Source organism: Furipterus horrens, unplaced genomic scaffold, assembly GCF_987537825.1.
Source record: "Furipterus horrens unplaced genomic scaffold, mFurHor1.1.pri manual_scaffold_11, whole genome shotgun sequence".
NCBI lineage: Eukaryota > Metazoa > Chordata > Mammalia > Chiroptera > Furipteridae > Furipterus > Furipterus horrens.
The window spans coordinates 19,011,757-19,029,543 of NW_028327181.1; the positions used below are offsets into that span (position 1 = coordinate 19,011,757).

Below are 17,787 nucleotides of genomic sequence, written 5' to 3' on the forward strand. Positions count from 1 at the left end.
GCCCAGAGCACCAGCAACTCAGCCCCCTGTTACAAGAGAAGAGCCCCTCACTTGAAGCGGGGCCCAATGGCCGCCACGTGCCGGTTCATGCTCCCCTTGGCCCCGCCGATGTTCAGAGACATGGAGCGTTGCAGCAAGCTGGAGAAGATCTCCACTTGGTCAGAGCTGCAGTACTTGGCAATTTCGAACCGCTGCACCAGGAACTGCGAGAGAAGGACAATATGCTGTTATGCTGGGGCCTGGCTGGCCCACCCCAGAACCAGCTCAGCCAGCTGGGGAGGGGCTCCTCGCTCAGGAGGGCAGGTGGTGGTCTGAGGGAAGAAGGCAGAGACTGGCAGGAACCTGGGGAGAAGGCTGGAACAGTGAATGTCTCCCAGCTAAAACGATCTTAACCCTGGAGCCCATGCTCACTGGGCCCTGGGCCCCAGGGGGAGCTCCCACCCCTGTAGCTAGAGTTGAGTTGGGGGAGCACAGCTGAGCCTGGTGAGGCAGTGGGGCCCAGGCACATACGTCAATCCAGATGTAGTGAGGAGTCACTTCAGGGGCACAGGGTTTGGGCTGACTCGCTTCTGATGCTGCCAGGGGATCTGCTTCCTTTATCTCCGCAGAAAAAAGGCCGAACTTCTGCTCCACAGTCATCTGCCAGGCCCCTGCCATCTCCCGCATAAACTGCAAGTACACAACGACTGTTAGTTCCTTGTAAAGCACAGAAAGGTGCTTACTAATTATTTTTAACTATAAAATGAATAGATGCTCAATGAACAAAGTTTAGAAAACCAGGGAAAGTATGAATTAAAAATAAAGATCGCCTATGATCCCACTTCCCAGCCGTTTTTTTTTAACCGAGAAGCTCGTTCTTGAACTCTAGCCAGGCCACATTCTGTGTGACAGTGGCCAGGACTGCTCTGTGACAGCAGACCTCTGACGAGCAAGGGCAGAACTGGATTCAGCTTCAGAACCCACTTTCTTTCTCCACCCCATATGGATCCTGCACGGTGCCTTCATGCCACTACACAGGCTGGGGAATAACTGGGAGGTGAGTGGGGTCTGCAATTGCCACGGGGCTGGGCAAGGGGTTCTGCAGGGGAATGGCCTCCCCTGTTGGCCTGATAACACCAGGGCATCCAGACCCACCTGCAGGGTGGTGGCAACTGAGGCTCGGTGTCTGGGGTAGATGCCCTGGCTCTCTGCCCCGTATTTATTTCCTTCTTCCTTAAGGTTTTGTGTGGGAGGCCAAGTCACCTGTCATAAGTACCGTCACCCAGGCCTCTGCTGGTTGGGGTTGCCACATTTTCATTCGCACTGATGAGCAAGTGGGCATCAACTAACTGAGGCCCCGGGGAAGAAGGGCACGGAGAGTGGTGGTGGCCTTGGCCTCTGCCCTCCTTCTGCCTGGAGGCCTAGAAGCCATCTCAAGGCCCTGAGGGTGAGGACGACCTCCGCACACTAAAGGTGGCAGAGTCGCATACAACAGGCCTGAGATATCAACAAGCTGCCCATACACGAGGACAAAGCCCTCGTGGCACTGTGCTCAGTCCTGTTTCCTGCAGAGATATGTAAGTGTTACAGCAGATGAAGAAACCGCAGGGCTGCTAGGACCGATGAGCCACGGCCACAGCCGCACAACCACTCATTTGTTTGAGAAGCACATCCCGGTCACTGTCTCTGGGCGAAGGCATCCTAGGCTCTGGGAATGGAGTATGAATAAAACACATCCACCCAGTCTACGGCGGGGCCACAGACGACAATAGAAGCAAGCTATAGAACTGGACACTGACCTCTGCTAAGGGGAAAACAGCCATGGAGGGGCTTGGAAAAGTGAATGGGGGTGTGTATGTGTGACATTCTGGGTAGGGTGGGCAGGGCAAGATAAGACAGCCCTGGAGGAGACGGAGGAGCAGGGCTACCTGAGAAGAGCACTGCCGGACAGGGAACAGCACTTGCAGCCTAAAGCAGGACACCCCCAGGGCTGAGGCAGCAGTGGGAAGAGTGGGCGGAGCAGAGGGAAATGGAGCTGAGGAGGCAGAGAGGCCCTGCAGGTCCTAGAAACCAGTCAGCCTTTCACTTTGCAGGAGTACGAGGTGGCACTGACAGGTCTGGGACCTGGGAGGGACCTGACTACCTGATGTTTTACTGACTTAGTCTGACTGCATGTGCACGTGGAGAGGGACCCTTGGGGAAGCAGGGAGGCTAGGGGGCTGCCTCGTTAGTCCAGAAGTGAGGCAAAGGAGGCCAGGGGACAGCAGTCGGGATGTGGAAGTGGTCAGCTTCTGGTAAAAAGTAAATCTGATAGGATTTGCTGAAGATCATTTGTGGGGATTGTGAAAAGGGAAGTCAGAGATGACTGTAAGAATTTTGTTTGGCATTTACAGAGATTGGGATACCAGTACAGAGTACCATACCAAGGGATCAGTTTTTTTCTACCCTAGTGGAATGAAGGCCCCAGACCCTCACGAGAAGTGTCCTCATACTGAATGAGATCAACAAGCTCGCTAGCTCTTTATCACGCCATGAATGCAAAAGATATCTAGACAGCATCGATGACTGCCTCTGAAGTTGGGGTTATGAAGATTTTTGTTTTTTCATTAGGTTCATACCTTCCAACTTCTACATAACGAGTATATCTCTTTTATAACAGAAAAAATTAAAAACCAGAATACAACCATACAAAAAACACAGAAATAAAAGTAGAAAGGCCTCATGGGGTGTTGCTTGGCTTGGACAGCAGATTCTCGCAGAGGCAGAGATGGGGAGTGAGAAGAAACAGATGACTTTCAGTCCCAACCTAACAGTAAGAAGGATCTGGAATATGAATACTGTACACACACACACACCACACATATATCTGTCAGACTGTTGAGTGGTAGATGAAGAAAGCCATGAGGAACTAATTCCCAGAGACAGCAAATTTCTCCGGGAAGCAGCAAGCCCTAGCAGCTCATGGGCCAGGGCTGGGTCTGGGTATAAGTGGGTGTATGAGGTCTGCCCAAGGCTGAGTGAACTGAAGCCAGCAGAGTTACTGGTGATGGCAGGGGGAAGAGACAAGTCTGAAAGACCCCAAATGAAACAGCAATTTGCTTGACATAAAAATCCTTCCATAACTGATCTTCCTAATTTTGCTGGAAAAAAATATCTAAGTGAAGGTGGGGTGAAAAGCCAAGACTAGCCCCTGGGGTGGGGTGGGGTGGCAGTGACAGTCATTATAGCCACTTAACATAAGGAAGACCTACTAATCTCCGGGAAAATAAAGCAGCAGTGCTCCTCAGTCTCCACTGCTTTTCTATATACAATGTCTTAGTATACAATCAGAAATTTTAGAACGTTAAAAAAATTCAACTCACGGGTGACCCTGATACTAGAACAGACAAGAACTTAAAAATAATTATTACTCATATGTTCAAAGATATAAAGGTAAAGACGTAAAGAACACATGAAGGTATAGAGACTCTCACCAGAGCAATACAAACTATACAAAAGAAAAAGAAATCCTAGATCTGAGAATTATATCTAAAATAAAAATATGTAAGATGGTTTAATAAAAGAATGAATAAAGCAAAATAAAATATCAATAATTTGGAAGACAGGTCAATTAAAATGAACCAAAATGAAACAGGGACAAAAATGAAAATGACTGAAGAGAATATTAATGACCTATGAGATAATATCAAGTCACCAACATATATGTAATTGGAATCCCAAATTAAGAAGAGAAAAAGGGGAAAACATTTTCTTAAAGAAATATTGGCCTAAAAGTTTCCAAGTTTTATGAAAAACCCCAAATTTCTAAATTTAAGAAGCTTAATGAATCCCAACAAGATAATACACAGAAAACCACATCTAGGCACATCATAGTCAAACTACTAAAAATCAAAAATAAAGGAAAACATCCTAAAATTAGCCAAAGGTGGGGGGGGGGGATCCCAATAGCACATACTGATGAACAACAATAATCACTGCTGACTTCTCCCCAGAAACATGCAAGCCAACTGACAATAGAAGATGCATTTACCACGAGAGAAGCAACAAAACAAAACAAAACCGCCAACCTAGGATCCTACATCCAGGAAAAATATCCAGATGCATAAAAAAATGAAGGTGAACTATAGCTGAGAGAATATATTTCCAAAGGAAGTTCTTTAAGGAGAACAACTGCAAATTTGGATCTAGAGAAGAGAGTGAGAAATGGAAAATACTTGAATACATGTATAAAGCTTAAAAAAAATATTTTCTTAATTTACTTGAAAGGTTTTGACCTCTAGAAAAAAAGTTATAAGGTGTGTAACATATGTATTAGTAAAATAAATAATAATAAAAAAAAGCACAAAGGACGACAGGGGGGAACCGGGCATATGTGACGGCCATGGTATACAGCTGGCGCTGAAGAACCCTCCGCCTGGCAACAGCAGCCACCCCCACCACAGCAGCAAGCGTTTATTGATAGCTCACTACCTTGGAGGGCCCACAGGACCAGCAACGCAGCCCCCCATTACAAGGCACTGCTCCTGGCTCGTGATGGGAATCAGTCACCCCCTGCGGCCCCTCTCTGCACACTCTCTGATGAGAATGGAGCAGGCCAGGCTGAGAACGCAGTGCCTACCTTGGTTCCCTCTAAAAGGGTCCAGGCGCCACTGGTTAGCCCAGGACCCCCGCTGACATCTGAGAAGCAGGGGCAGTGCCTCTCCCTGTCTAGGCAAACTCCCACAAAACCAGGTGAACTGAAACATTTCCTCAAACTCTGACTGGTGTTCCTGACACAAACTCCATGTAGTTATAAAGTAATATGAAGTATTATGATTACTGCCACTACCACCTGCCTGGAACATACTAATTCTACCTTTGGAAATACTTTAATTTCTCTCAAGAGACAAGAAAAAAAAACACCCCTTTTGATCACTTAACTGATGTTAAAAAATACAGAAAAAACATGTCAAATTCACTGTTACCATGAAAATGAACAGTATCTTTGAAAAATAAAACTCTTCTAAGGTGTTCCTTCCATCAGCTGAAAGGGCATACATGACCTTCCCTGAGGGCCCCCTCCAGTAGAAACCTGAGAAATAAGGACACAAGGAAGGCTGCTCCTCCCCAAATTAGCAGACCAAGAGAAGCATCCTTGAGGACAAACACAACCATTCCCAATCCCACTAGATGTTGGAAGAGTTCCAATCTCAGAGAAATGGCTCCCCCTACTGAGCTTTGGAAGAATGACAGCTTCTCGGAACCACTGGGATGGTTTTAACATATTCTCTCTGGTCGCTATGACTGTCCTGTGGGTCAGTCATCAATATCACACACTCACACATAAGGAGACTGAGGTCCCAGAGGGTGAGGGGCTTGCCTGGGGTCTCCAAGTTCATCAGTGAGGAGCCAGGACAAGCTCTCTTCACCTCCTGCCCTGCTCCACACTCAAGAGCAGACCACCACCAGTGTCCTACCGGCACTTCCACTCCGTTCTTGCCAGCCAGCAGCCACTCCCAGCAGGCCAGGGCAGTCTCCATGCCATGCTCATTGAACATCCGGAGGGGACCCCAACACAGGTGATGAAGGAGTTGTGGGTCACAATCTGGAATCAAACACACACTGTTCAGAAGCCTTGAACATGGGCTCAACCCACAGCCTCCCCAGGCCAGAGAGAGAGTCAGCGCCAGGTGGGCCAACAATGGCCTTTTATTTACTTTCACCCACTGGAGAGGCCACAGAGATCTCTATTGGTTGAGCTCCAGCTTTCTTTAGCCAGAACTCCAGTTCACTAAGGATGATGAAGGCCCACATTTGTTTACAAATGAGCCCAGAGGTCCATGGTGCTGGTCCCTTACCTTTGCTGCTGATGAGCATCGCTGTCAGCTTGAACATGGCCTGTGTGTAGTGCTGAGTATTACTGAGCTCTAGTGCTTTGTTCAGCTCCTGGACCATCATTTTGTTCAGGTCAGACATCTGGCCTGTGGCATTGGAGAACCGAATCATTCCATATACCTGCAAGAAGCATGTCATGTCAGCAGAGGATCATCTAATTCAGGCACATGTGCGAGGCCCTGGCAGCCCCCAGCCACAGTCAAGGCAGGACCAAAGAATGTTTCGCTGTCCCAAACTAGAGCTTATGGATGCAGAGAATGAAAGGCTCATGTCGATGATGTTACCACTGTTCACAGCTTTTTGGGAACTTCTCTTTTAGAAATGTGTGTTGGTGTTCCCACCATTCAAGATGGTCCTTGAGGGCAGGAACATGGTCTCATCATCTTTGTATTCCAGTACTGAGCCTGGAAGCTGACTCATGTAGGGCCACATGAACATGGGTTCAATCTGTGACTCAACAAAATCAGCCTCACTGTATTTTAATTTATTAATTGATTTTAGAAAAGGAGGGAGGGAGGTAAGGAGGAGGACAGAGAGAGAGAGAGAGAGAGAAACATCAACTTGTTGTCCCACTTATTTATGCCCCATTGGTTGATTCTTGCATGTGCGCTGACCAGGGACCAGACCCGCAACCTTGGTCTATCAGGATGATGCTCTAATCAACTGAGCTATGAGCCAGGGTTCAGCCTCACTATCTTAAAGATCATATGTAACCCCCACCACCACCCACCGCCCAGTACAGACTTCCCACTACCATTGGGAATTCAAGACATGTGGAAAGGGTGCTCACAGCAATTCCCAGTGACTGGGAACACTGGGTCAGTGGCAGCTGAGCAGAGCATGGGGCCCGCTGCTGGGGCTGGTGATAAGAGCGACTGCTAGAAAAAGCAAATTGCAGAGCTCTTGGGGAAGATGAGCCGCTCACTGAGACCAGGCCATTGACAAACTTTCAGGGACCTCTGAAATGGTGTAGGCTGGCTGTGTTTTATGGATCAGAAAACTGGGGCCAAGAGGTGAAGCGACTTCGGATAAATTGTGGTGTGGTTGCAAAGGCCCTCATGGTGGTCATATGTGGTTCCCAATCCTGCACTGCCTGTGTGCCTGTGTGACTTTGGCAAGTTCTTAATCTTGGGAACTTTAGTTTCTTCATCTGTAAAGTTGGAATAACAGTAGGTACAGCTACAGTTCACCAACTGCCCCAAACAATGCATGGCACTCAGTGAATGTCTGTTACCACCTAAAATAGAATGCTTCAGTGTAGCCAGTGTGGTGAGCGTTTGTCATAAACACTCCAGGCTGTGCTGATGGTCCCAGGGTCCCATGCCTTCAAGTCCACCTAAAATGAGTGAGTTCCTATTGACTAGACTCCCTGTTCATTTTCTGTGGGGAAGGAGCTGACTGACATCAGAACAAGAGGACACTTTGAAGAGGGCCTTGGGCACAGGGAGAAGTACCTCGCCTGCATAGCGGTTGCGCAGATTCAGGGACGCCATGAAATTGGAGTAATCTTTCTTCACACAGGCTGGGCGCTCGGTGAGCTGAGTTGCCTGCAGACAAAGACCAATAATCACTTCAGACCATTGCGACTTTTTCATCATGTTTACCATGGCTAAACCTAAGTCCAATTTAGAAGTCAAGTTCAGATCCAAGGGTTATTAAAAATCTTGAGTGCTGGCAAGTCAATAAAATGAAATACTTTAGAACACCCTTAGTCTGGTATGTCCCATGGAAAAGACTTTAAAAATATTTTAAAATGAAGAATTTGTCTGGAAGGCAGCTTGTACTACAGCTGCACATCGTGTCTTGATTCCTTTCACCTCCAGTGGTGAACAGGCCGCTGCAACAGAAACAATCACCACCTTGCTATGAAAATTGCCAAAAACTGCCATGGAATGCTGTGAAGTGAATCGTCACGGATGTCCCCCCTGTGGTGGTGCTGGTGTGTGCATGTGCCTTAAGAAATGGCAGAGGCTGACTGAAGTGAGAGCAGTGACAGAGCCAGCAAAAGCCACAGGGGCTCAGAGGCATGCACTGGCTGCTGACTGCAAAGGGGCACGCTGAGCAGAGACAGCTGACCCCCAGAACAGAGAAAATATGTGCAAATCACACATCCCCGCACTGCCTCTGCTTCAGCCTCTCTGCCCCGGCCCCCTTCCCGCCCTTGCAGGCCTCCAGGTCCCAGGACTGCTCTCCTTAACCGTGGCTGGTCACTGCCCCGCCCAGCGTCCCTGGAAGCTGCCAACGTGCGTCATCGCCTCCCACGTTTTCCTTCAGCGCCGCTTACACAAACCAATACGGCCTATCCGCTGCCTGACGCATGGACACTACTGAGCAAAATGGATTTTTCAATTGTTGGAATTTTGAGACTTTATTTGCGGGGGAGATGATGAGGGTCAGGAAAAGAAAGTATATATTTTGAGAAAAACCAAAACACAAACAGGAACAAAATATATAATTGTCACAGAAAACCTTTTTAACTGGCTTATTTTTTTTTTTAAAGTCATCTAAAACTGCTTTATGTGTTTTGGAGACAGTGTAGCCTTTGGCATCAAGCAGGCCGGCAATTGGGACCTGGCCCTGCCACTGACCAGCTGTGAGACCCTGGGAAGATCACGCACCCTCCCTGAGACTCACTGTGCTCACCAGGCCGTACGGGGGCTCAACGGTGCCTACAGTGCCCCAGGGCAGCAAGCAGCACTGGTGGGCCACAGGGCAGGCCAGCCCCTCCGTTAGGTAACCGTTCTGGCTCACACGCCCAGTGCACTGAGGGGCGGCTGATGGTCTACTGAGGTTTTCTGATTCAGTTCTCTGGGCAGCATGACCTGCTGGCCTGAAATCACGTTTCTGAAAGGGCTCCCTGAGTGCCATGTGACAGAGAGGTCACTTTGGGGCCTGGAGACTTCTTTGCTTTCCATGGAGCAGGGACACCTAGCCAGGATCTCCACCACAGGAACAGTCAGAACATAAAAAAGTATCCTTTTGTTTTTAGCAACAGAAAAGGGAAAAGCTAACCAAAACCTGATTTTCTAAGGAATACTATTTAAGTCTTTTAGGCAAAATCAATCTCACGAGTCAGCTGGCTACAGTCTAGAGAAGGACTACAAGTTGTCACATGCATTCTTAGTCTGTGAGTCCTGCTTTTGTCTTTTGTCTGTGTCCTCAGATGGGCGGAGAGACCCAGGTTGGGGAGTTGAGCCAATGCCACTTGGTCCTGCCAGAGCAGGACGGCCTGCAGGGTGGCAGCCTGGCCTCTGCTGCCTGTGTCTGGGATGCTAATGCCTTCAGAGAAAATGCAGAAACCTCTAGGTGAGCGCTCAGAGGAAGACCCAAGGCAAACAGACACTGGCTTCCTCTGGCTCTGCTAGAGGGCTCCTCCCTTCCTCCTGCGGTCACAGGGTGGTCCTGCTGCCCTCCCTCCCTGGTGCTCAGCTGCTGCACCTCCACCATACCACATCTTTGAAAGAGAGGCAGGCAGCCTCACCCCCCCACCCCGCCTCCCAGAGAGTGTTAAGAGGCACCAAGGGGGCACAGAGCCAATTGTACTAGGCCCTGAGGTTGGGTGACGCCAAAGCACAACACTGCCAGTTAGGTCACCTGTTCTCACCCCCGTGCTTTGATCCTAGGCCGTCATTTAACTTAGAAAGCACCACTTAATGGACGTGCTGTCCTCCGAGTTAACACTGAGCAGAACAAGATAAAGCTGAAGACGTGTGTGTGCAGCTCAGCATCTGCTGAGTACAGAGCTATTGGGAAGTGGACCAACATCTCAGATCAACGTGACTATAAAATGTTTCTGACTGTGTCTAACCATCACGGATGTGGACTCATAGAAATCCAAATCTGACCCCATTAATGAATCAAGCTTAGACCTCCATCAATCCATATTTTCAAAATAGAAGCACAATAAGGAAATGTCTGCTTTACTGACCAGCTGTTCCCTGAACCTGGGGATGTCTCACAAGATTTCCATCAACTGACAAGACACTTGGAGCACCCTCAGACAGGCAGGCCTGTGGGTACCCGGGTGGCTTTAGTGAAAAGCTACACATCAGCTTTGGCCCCTCCCCGAACACTGGCTCCCACAGCTGAAGCTCCCCAGGAGCTCCTTCACATACCCCGAGAGTTGTGTTCTGTTTGTTGTAGCCGGCAAAGTGAAGGATGCTCTCGGTGGCCATAGCCAGCCCTGTGTGCTGAGACAGTCCCGACACCCAGTTCTGATGTTTGTTTAGATATTCCTGAAACGGAAAAATGCTGTTTTACTTTGAAGGTAAAAGGAACACTTTATCAACTGAGGTGTGAGGCAGTGAAGCAAACACTGGTCCCAGTGCTGGGTCTGCCCCTCCTGACTGCTCTGGGACCCTCGGTGAGTGAGAGCCCCTCTCTGACCGGCTGCTGCTGCATGCTGTTTGAAGGGCGAAGCTGTCCCCAGAGTGGCTGGCACACAGTAAATGTGAGAGGACCACTGATTCCTTAGCATGGCCCTGTGAACTTCTGCTTTTTGCCAAGTGCTGGGGAATCAGCTGCAGAGCCCTAGTCATGCAGTCGACAGGCAGGCAGTTCTACCCGAGCAGCGCTGCTGTGCAGACAAAGTGCCTGGGTCTGGTGGAGGGGGCACATGGGTAGAGGCACACCTGACAGAACCCATAGGTGTGAAAGGGGCTCCTGCTCTGGGGATCCCTGGGTGTACACTGCTAAAGTGGCAAGTACAAGGCGCAAGAAGGCAGGGGTTAAGCCCGGGTCAGAGGCAGGTCAGGTTTGTGTGCTTGGCAACGTTGTTTAGAATGACCCATGTAAATCCCCTCAGGAAAATGCACAGGAGCATTTACACACAAAAGGATGCCAACGGTTTTGGAGAGTTTCTGGAGTCCCAGAAACCTAACCAGAATCCATGGTGATGGGGAGTGGCTGATGAGCACGCGTAGCAGGAAAGTACTGAGCAGATTTGCTACTGAAACTGGGTTCATGGGGAGGATTGTTCAGGGTGGGCTGAGGCTGCAGGCAGGAAACCCAGGTGGGGCAGGGATGGTGAGGCTGGGCAGTGAGGGCTGGACAGGAGTGGCGCGGATTCAGACAGGATGTGCAGGGGGAGGCCAAGGGGATACCTGGTAGACATATCAAGCCTTTCAGTTTCCACTTCCTTCTTAGGCCAGGGGGAAGAAAATAAACAGCTCTCCCTATGGATCCCTTTATGTCCACTGAACGCATTTAGGAATGAAAGGAAGCTTCTCCTCTTTAGACTATAAGCCTTAGGAAATAAGGTCCCTTTCTTTTACATGAACCAAAAGAAATCAGACATTTTCCAAATACGAAGTTTGAGAACTACCACAGTCTGTAGAATAGTATACAGACCAAACAGCTACACGTTGTCAAGTTAAAGGAGCGGCCCAAGTACAAGGCTCAGCTTTGTCAAACTTTGCTGGTAAGCCTACCTGATGTAAGTCTCCAACTTTTTCATTCCCCCCATATCTTCATACTCACTGCTCCAACATCTTTGTGGAAGGGGAACTTTATAGTGTCCCCAGGCAAAACCCATGCGTTCCTGTAAAATGCATTTCCAAACAACTTCCGAGGCTCTTGGAGCTAGCTGCTCTACCCTACCTCAATTCCACACCCATAAATATCATACTCTGGAACTAGCTTTATCTTGACAAGTGTTGCTGAGGTCGACTTCACAAGCTCCTCTTGACACACCTCCTCTTTGTTAAGCCAGATTTCTTCTAGGGGCATTTTCCTTATCTTTGATTCCTTTTAAGGTGACTCTTTCCCTTACATGTCGTGGCATCATTTCATCTCTGCTTGAACATCTTCAGAGCAATGGCTGACCTTGTAGGCATTTGCATTTATAAGCCAGTGGTTTGGTCTGAAAGAACTCAAATAAACTAGCTACACATGTAGCCCAGATGGAGTTCTAATGGGCACGGGTCCTGACTCTGCTTCAAGATCTTCACGCCAACCCCTGCACCCTGCCCTTGGAGCTGCTGCTGCTGCTGCTGGCTTGCCAGGCCCCCCAGCCCACCATGTCTCCCTCACCCATCTTTCAAGCAGCCCAAAGTCCTGCCACAGACCTGGCACCTCACCTAGTGTGTATAGTGTGGTTCCCTGGGTCCACCTGCCCACAGATCCAATAGCACCTGCCCTCCTCACCCTGAGACAGCACACTTACCCTCTAAGGTGCTCCTAATGCAGATCATTTTCCCAGGCTTCTATTATTATTGTCAGGCACTAATGTTTTTGGTCTCTGTCTATTCATACTAGTGCTGTTTGTACTGAGCATGTGTAAAGAAAGCTCTTTGGATGGTGTGAAAGAGCTTATCAAGATTTATTTTTTGATGATTTCAAAAAAGTACCTGTAGGTGAGACTTGGTGACCGTAGGTGCCCACTTCATCGCCTCCTGTAGGATCATTCCACAGCGAGCAGCGAAGTCCTTCACAATGCTCTGAGAGAGGGTGTGATCAACCCGAGGTCAGTGCATCTGGGCTGTCAGAGGACAGCCACCAGTATACTATGGATAGTTATGACCTAATTGTATGCCCCCAAATCCAGGTTGAAGCTCTAACCCCCAGTACTTCAGAATGTAACTATTTGGAGACAGGGTCTTTAAAGAAGTGATTAAATTAAAATGTGGTCAGTAGGGTGGGCCCTAATCCAATAGGACTAGTGTCCTTATAAAAAGAGCACATGAAGATACAGTCATACACAGACGGATAAGCCTGTGAGAACACAGAGAGAAGACAGCCAAAAAGAGAGCTTCAGAAGACACCAACACTGCCAACACCCTGGCCTCAGACTTTCAGCCTCCAGAAATGTGTGAAAACACATCTCTGTTTAAGCCACCCAGTCTGTGAGACTGTTATGGCAGCCCTAGCAAACAGATGCAGGGACCGTGCCCTAACACCAAGACTCCTGGGTGCAGGGAGTCTGCACACATTGTGGTCTGTAATTCCTGTACGAGACTGTGTGGCCAAGCCCACACCACAGCGCATCACACAGCCACTGTGCAACAGGTCCTGAGTCAGTGACTGAAGGAGAAGGAAGGTCCGGAGAGGTAAAAGCCATCCCAGGGGCCTCATTAGTGTGCGTGGGAAACTCCCCATTGGCAGCTGGTTTGGCTGAGAGGCCCTGATGTCGAAACATGACCAGCCCCAGACTGGGGGAAGCTCCTGTTTATGCTGGGCTTCCATCTGTCAGTGAGGGCTCTGAGTCAGACCCCAGAGCAGTGAACCTCTTCTCAAAGTCATGATTGCGCACGTAGCTTTGAGATGCTACAAAGTGACAGCTGAAATCCTGTTTGGCAGCTAAATCAAGAAAAGAGCTGAGAGTCAGCCCGCCTAAGTGGCAGAGAGACCTGGGAGTGATTTGACACCCATTCATACTGTGTGACCATAGCAACTGCTAAATAGGGCCCATTCCGCTCACACCTCAAACTGCTGGGGACTGAATGACATAATGTGTGGAACATGCTGACGCTAGCAGACACAACTGGTGGCAGTGAAATGGCCCTTAAGAAGGGGACCGCTCTGGGCCTACCTCTCGCGCTTCATACGTGTCAGGAACAGTGATCCGATAGGGGGCGTCGGGGATGTTGTAGTAAGGCTGGTCCTTATGAATATCCTGAAAGCACAACAGGACTCCCTCTTCCAACAGCCTCCCCCAAACTCACCCTGCTGAGCTGTGCCTCCAGGGACACTGATCGGCAGAGCATTTGCCTCCCTTCTTCCAACTTGTCCTGTCTGTGACAGGCTTCCAAACTTGATGTGGCTTACTGGGAAGGGCAGGGTAGGATGTGGGCTCCCTACCCCCAATTAAACCACTTGCAGCATAAGTTAGACTCAGCGAATGGTGGGCAGGGACACTTACTGCACTCAGCGACAGTGACAGGGTCTGGAGGATGTCCAGCATGGTCTTTAGCACCGTCCCACTCCATAGCAAGTGAGGAAACCTGCACCAAGAACCACCTCTCAGAGTCCAGGAGCCAAACGCCTGGGCACCCACATTCCTTAAAGTGCAGCCTCAGGAGGCTGCGAGTCCCACCTCTGGCTGCCCAGCTGAGGGTCAGAGGAGGTCAGGAGGCTTCCAGGGCAGGGCACCCAGTCAGAAATGCTCCCAGGCTCCTGCCATTCCTACTCCTCAGGACCAGACCCAGGCCTAGGAGACCTGCTTCCAACGTGACTGTCTTGGTTATGCAGTGCCCACGCCACACGCCCCCAGGCCCCCAAGCAATCCTCCTATGACCAGGGCTTCCCCCATGTTTTCACACCATGGCAAAAAAAGAAAATGGCAGTATCTTCATGACACCCTGGGGTGAGGAGAAGAAGGTGCTCCTGAATGAGGGGCCCTAGGGCTGGGACTCTGCAGTGACTGTAGCAAACTCACTGACATTCTGTGAGAGGCTGCATTGCCCTTTGAAAGTTTTAGTCCTGACTCCATTTTTTCCTGGATAATGTAATGAAGATCCTGCTCTGACTTCCAAGTTTAAAGTTTACACATGTGTATACATGTACACACAAAGAGCATTAAGAGAAAAATGAGCATACTTATCCACCAGACCAGACAGGTACTTGTCTGCCACCCTCCGTATCCTCTTGTGAATGTGGTTGAAGTTCACCAGGAGAAACTGTGCATGCCGCTCCAGCTCCTCCTCATTCTCCTTGGTCTTTGCCTGGAGAGTCAGAAGAGACAGGTACATTAGGTTCCTGCAGTGTGCTGCTGGCAGACATGAGCTGCTTCTCTGACAAGGCTTACTTTATCTGCCATCATGTTCAGGAAGGCGTCAAATACTTTGTCAGCAACGGCAATCACACACTGCATCATCCCTGAAAGAAGGAGGGGTTTCCACGGTCAGAAGCACCAGCATAGAGGGACCAAGCCCAGCTACTTTCAAATGTTTTGTTTGGACATAATTTTGGACTTACTGAGTTCTCATACACCCTTCACCCAGCTTCCCGACATTCACATTGCATTTGTCAAAACTAAGAATCGGATATTGATACGATACTGTTTCCTAAACTTCAGGCTTTATTTGGATTTCTCCTGTTTTCCCACTGGTATCCCTCTCCTGTTCTAGAATCCAATTCAGGATGCCACGTGGCAATTACTCATCATGTCTCCTTGTTCTCTCCACAATCTCTGTTGATTCCTCAGTCTGTTCTTGTTTTGTATTACCTTGACACTTCTGAAGAACACAGGTATTTTGTAAGAGGTCCCTCAATGTAGGTTAGTCTGATACGTGCTAATGATTAGACTAAGGTTACAGGATGTCAGGGAAAACGGCACAGAGCTTACTCGTGTCATACCAGGGAGTGTGTGAAATCAGTATCTTCTGTCGCTGAATTGACCTTGACCACTTGGGTGCAGTGATATCTGCCAGCTTTCCCACTGTCCAGCTCCTATTTCTCCCTTCCCATACTCTATTCTATTTAGAAGCAAGTGAGCCACTGAGTCCAGCCCACACTCTGGGAGGGGAATTAAGCACAACCTCCTGAAGAGAACCTGTGGACAAAGTTAAAACCACCACAGTAACTGAGAAATATTTTTGGGAAAGTACTTGAGGTTATGCAGATACCCCATTTCCCTTTACAGTTTTGTCCAGCACCGCTCAGTGGGTTTCATCCATAGCAGTGACTGTGCCTCTCATCAGGGTTTGCTGTGTTCCTCATTCTTTCTACTTCTAGTAATTAGAATTCTGTGAGGAATGTTTTTCCCTTCTTACCCATGTTTTTTTTTTTTTTTTTTAATTCAATCATCTAATCAGTATGGACTCATGGATATTTATTTCACCCACTGGTTTATAATCTAATACTACAGTTATTTTGTTGTTCAAACTGTTCTAGCTTTGGCCACCTGGAGCTCTTTTAGGTTGGCTCCCGTGTCCTTGTGACATGCCCACATCCTTTTTCTTTTTTTTAGTATGACCTTACTTTCCGGCACAGTGCCCCAGGCTCCTCTTGTATTTCCCTGCCCCAAACCTCCCCAGCATCAACCATTTATCTATGGAGCCCTGGTTTCTTTTATTGGAGAATGGTATTTAGAAATCAAGATCTGGGCACTGGGTGTGTTCACTGCTACTGGGGTATAAAGCAGATGTTAATGAGCAACAAACAGCACACTGTGAGAATCACTATGAGAAAGAACTGTATTAAATGTGAACTCGTCCTCCACAATGCTGTCCCACTTATCCAGTGTCTTTAACTAGGGTGGCTAAAGGACAGGGCTGCAAGGCCAGCAGGACAGAGAGTAGGCAGGTGCTCCACCTCTCCAGTACAGAATCTGGAACACAAAGAGGCATCTCGTATGTGTTTGTTATGATAATAAACAGGCCCCAACAGTTCTCAGAAATATGAAAAGTGGTTGGTATGACCTGGACAGATGCCTAAGGGTAGAAAGAGGCTGCCTTCTAAGGGGCTGGGTTTCAGGGGTGAGATCTTGTTTAGGGGGTGTATGTTTAGTGCAATAGTTTTTAATATAGCTATTAGGAAACTGAAATTGTAAATTTCTAATAAATAACAATGATATAGTGGTCAGATACTAACCATTATCACGTAGCAGCAGCAGTATCTAAGGAGATCTTTACTTTAGAAAAGTCGTTCCCCTTTTGCACTGAAGGTTAACTCTAGATTACCAGTGCACTGACTAACTGGGTAGCTGGCAGGTGAGGAGCAGGCTCCTGCCCTCACTTTCCTGCACTGAACACAAAGAGGCTTGGCTTACACCTGCACAGAGGAGGGGCCAACCCTCCCCTTTGGGGGCTGGTAATGTTTTATATAACCTTTCTCCTGGTCTGTGCTGAAAATTCATGAATAACATATCTACAAAGACATTGTCCTCCCAGTTCTCTTGTTTTAGGAGGGAAAAGGAGGGGGCAAGTATACTTAATAGGTGCGTGTTTATTGGCTTAACTTAAGTATCATACTCAGCACAAAAACAAGTCCTCCATCTGAAATCATGTGGAGGAGTACAATGTCTGTGAAGAGCAAACTGGTCCCCAGTACAACCTAATTTCCTCTCATGACACAGCAGCAGAAAAACAGAGCCCAGGAGAGAGTGACAGGTGAGACATTTACCTTCAGAGGCATCTGACCAAGGCAACAGATATTCTCATTAGGAGCTGGTGAAATGTGGTAGGTTGTTAGGCCCCCAGGGGTTGGTAGTCTCAATTTTTTTTTGCTGTGGTTTATTCTTCTTCCAAATAATCTTAGGGTGACCCAACTATTCAGCACAAAACTTAGCACAAAATAGCTGCTAAATAACCAACACTGCGTGGATGGACGAGGGGAGTAAATGAACAGCTCAGCCAGTGGTTAACAGCATCTCCACTCTAGCCCCAGGTGGTCCTGGGTTATCTGCGTGAGACCCTCTGAGCATGAGGCTCCCCTTTCCCATATCCTGCAACCCTAGTGAGAGAGGTTTCCTTTCTTAGAAACTGCCTGCACCTTCCACCCTGGCCTCTTCCAGGCTTCTCCTCCCCCCAGGTCTTCTCCCCACTGCCAGCAGAGGAAACTCCCAGAACCCTCACACTGACTTTCCTTGCCAACCCTACTGGCTCCCAGCTGCAGAAATAATTCACACGCCTAATTTCCTGACTGTTGTGCAAGCATGTGAAGTGGTCTGCAAAGGACTGACTGGAGATCTTACACAAAGCAGTATCTCAGAGTCCCTGAGGTGATTTAAAAAGTACATATATTTTTTCAAGGCTGACTTTTCAACAGAAGGAAATAATGGTACCAGAAGTATCTGAGGATTAGTTCTCCATTGGCAAGAACGAGTGGATAGATTCTTCAGAGTGCCAACGGCTTCTGGAGAGCAAAGAACTCCTCACTAATTGTACTTTATTAACACTAAATTTATGAATCTTAAGAATTACCAGTCAGCATTCCTCGAAATAGTTTCCCACACAGTTAATCAATAAAGACTCATGGATCCAGTCTACTAAATTC

The 17,787-nt window shown here is 48.3% G+C and overlaps 1 protein-coding gene across 1 annotated transcript in view; it reads right to left on the reverse strand.

Moving 5' to 3' along the window:
• Positions 1–17,787, reverse strand: part of PI4KA (phosphatidylinositol 4-kinase alpha) — a 99,927-nt gene that overhangs the window by 17,699 nt on the left and 64,441 nt on the right. Inside the window, exons 24-34 of the mRNA XM_090292108.1 lie at positions 14,597–14,667; positions 14,389–14,513; positions 13,712–13,793; positions 13,382–13,465; positions 12,201–12,290; positions 9,969–10,088; positions 7,308–7,400; positions 5,817–5,973; positions 5,436–5,563; positions 511–669; positions 52–203 (exon numbers count right to left, since the gene is read on the reverse strand). Coding sequence (XP_090148234.1) covers positions 52–203; positions 511–669; positions 5,436–5,563; positions 5,817–5,973; positions 7,308–7,400; positions 9,969–10,088; positions 12,201–12,290; positions 13,382–13,465; positions 13,712–13,793; positions 14,389–14,513; positions 14,597–14,667 — 1,261 coding nt within the window. The remainder of the gene's footprint in view (positions 1–51; positions 204–510; positions 670–5,435; positions 5,564–5,816; positions 5,974–7,307; positions 7,401–9,968; positions 10,089–12,200; positions 12,291–13,381; positions 13,466–13,711; positions 13,794–14,388; positions 14,514–14,596; positions 14,668–17,787) is intronic.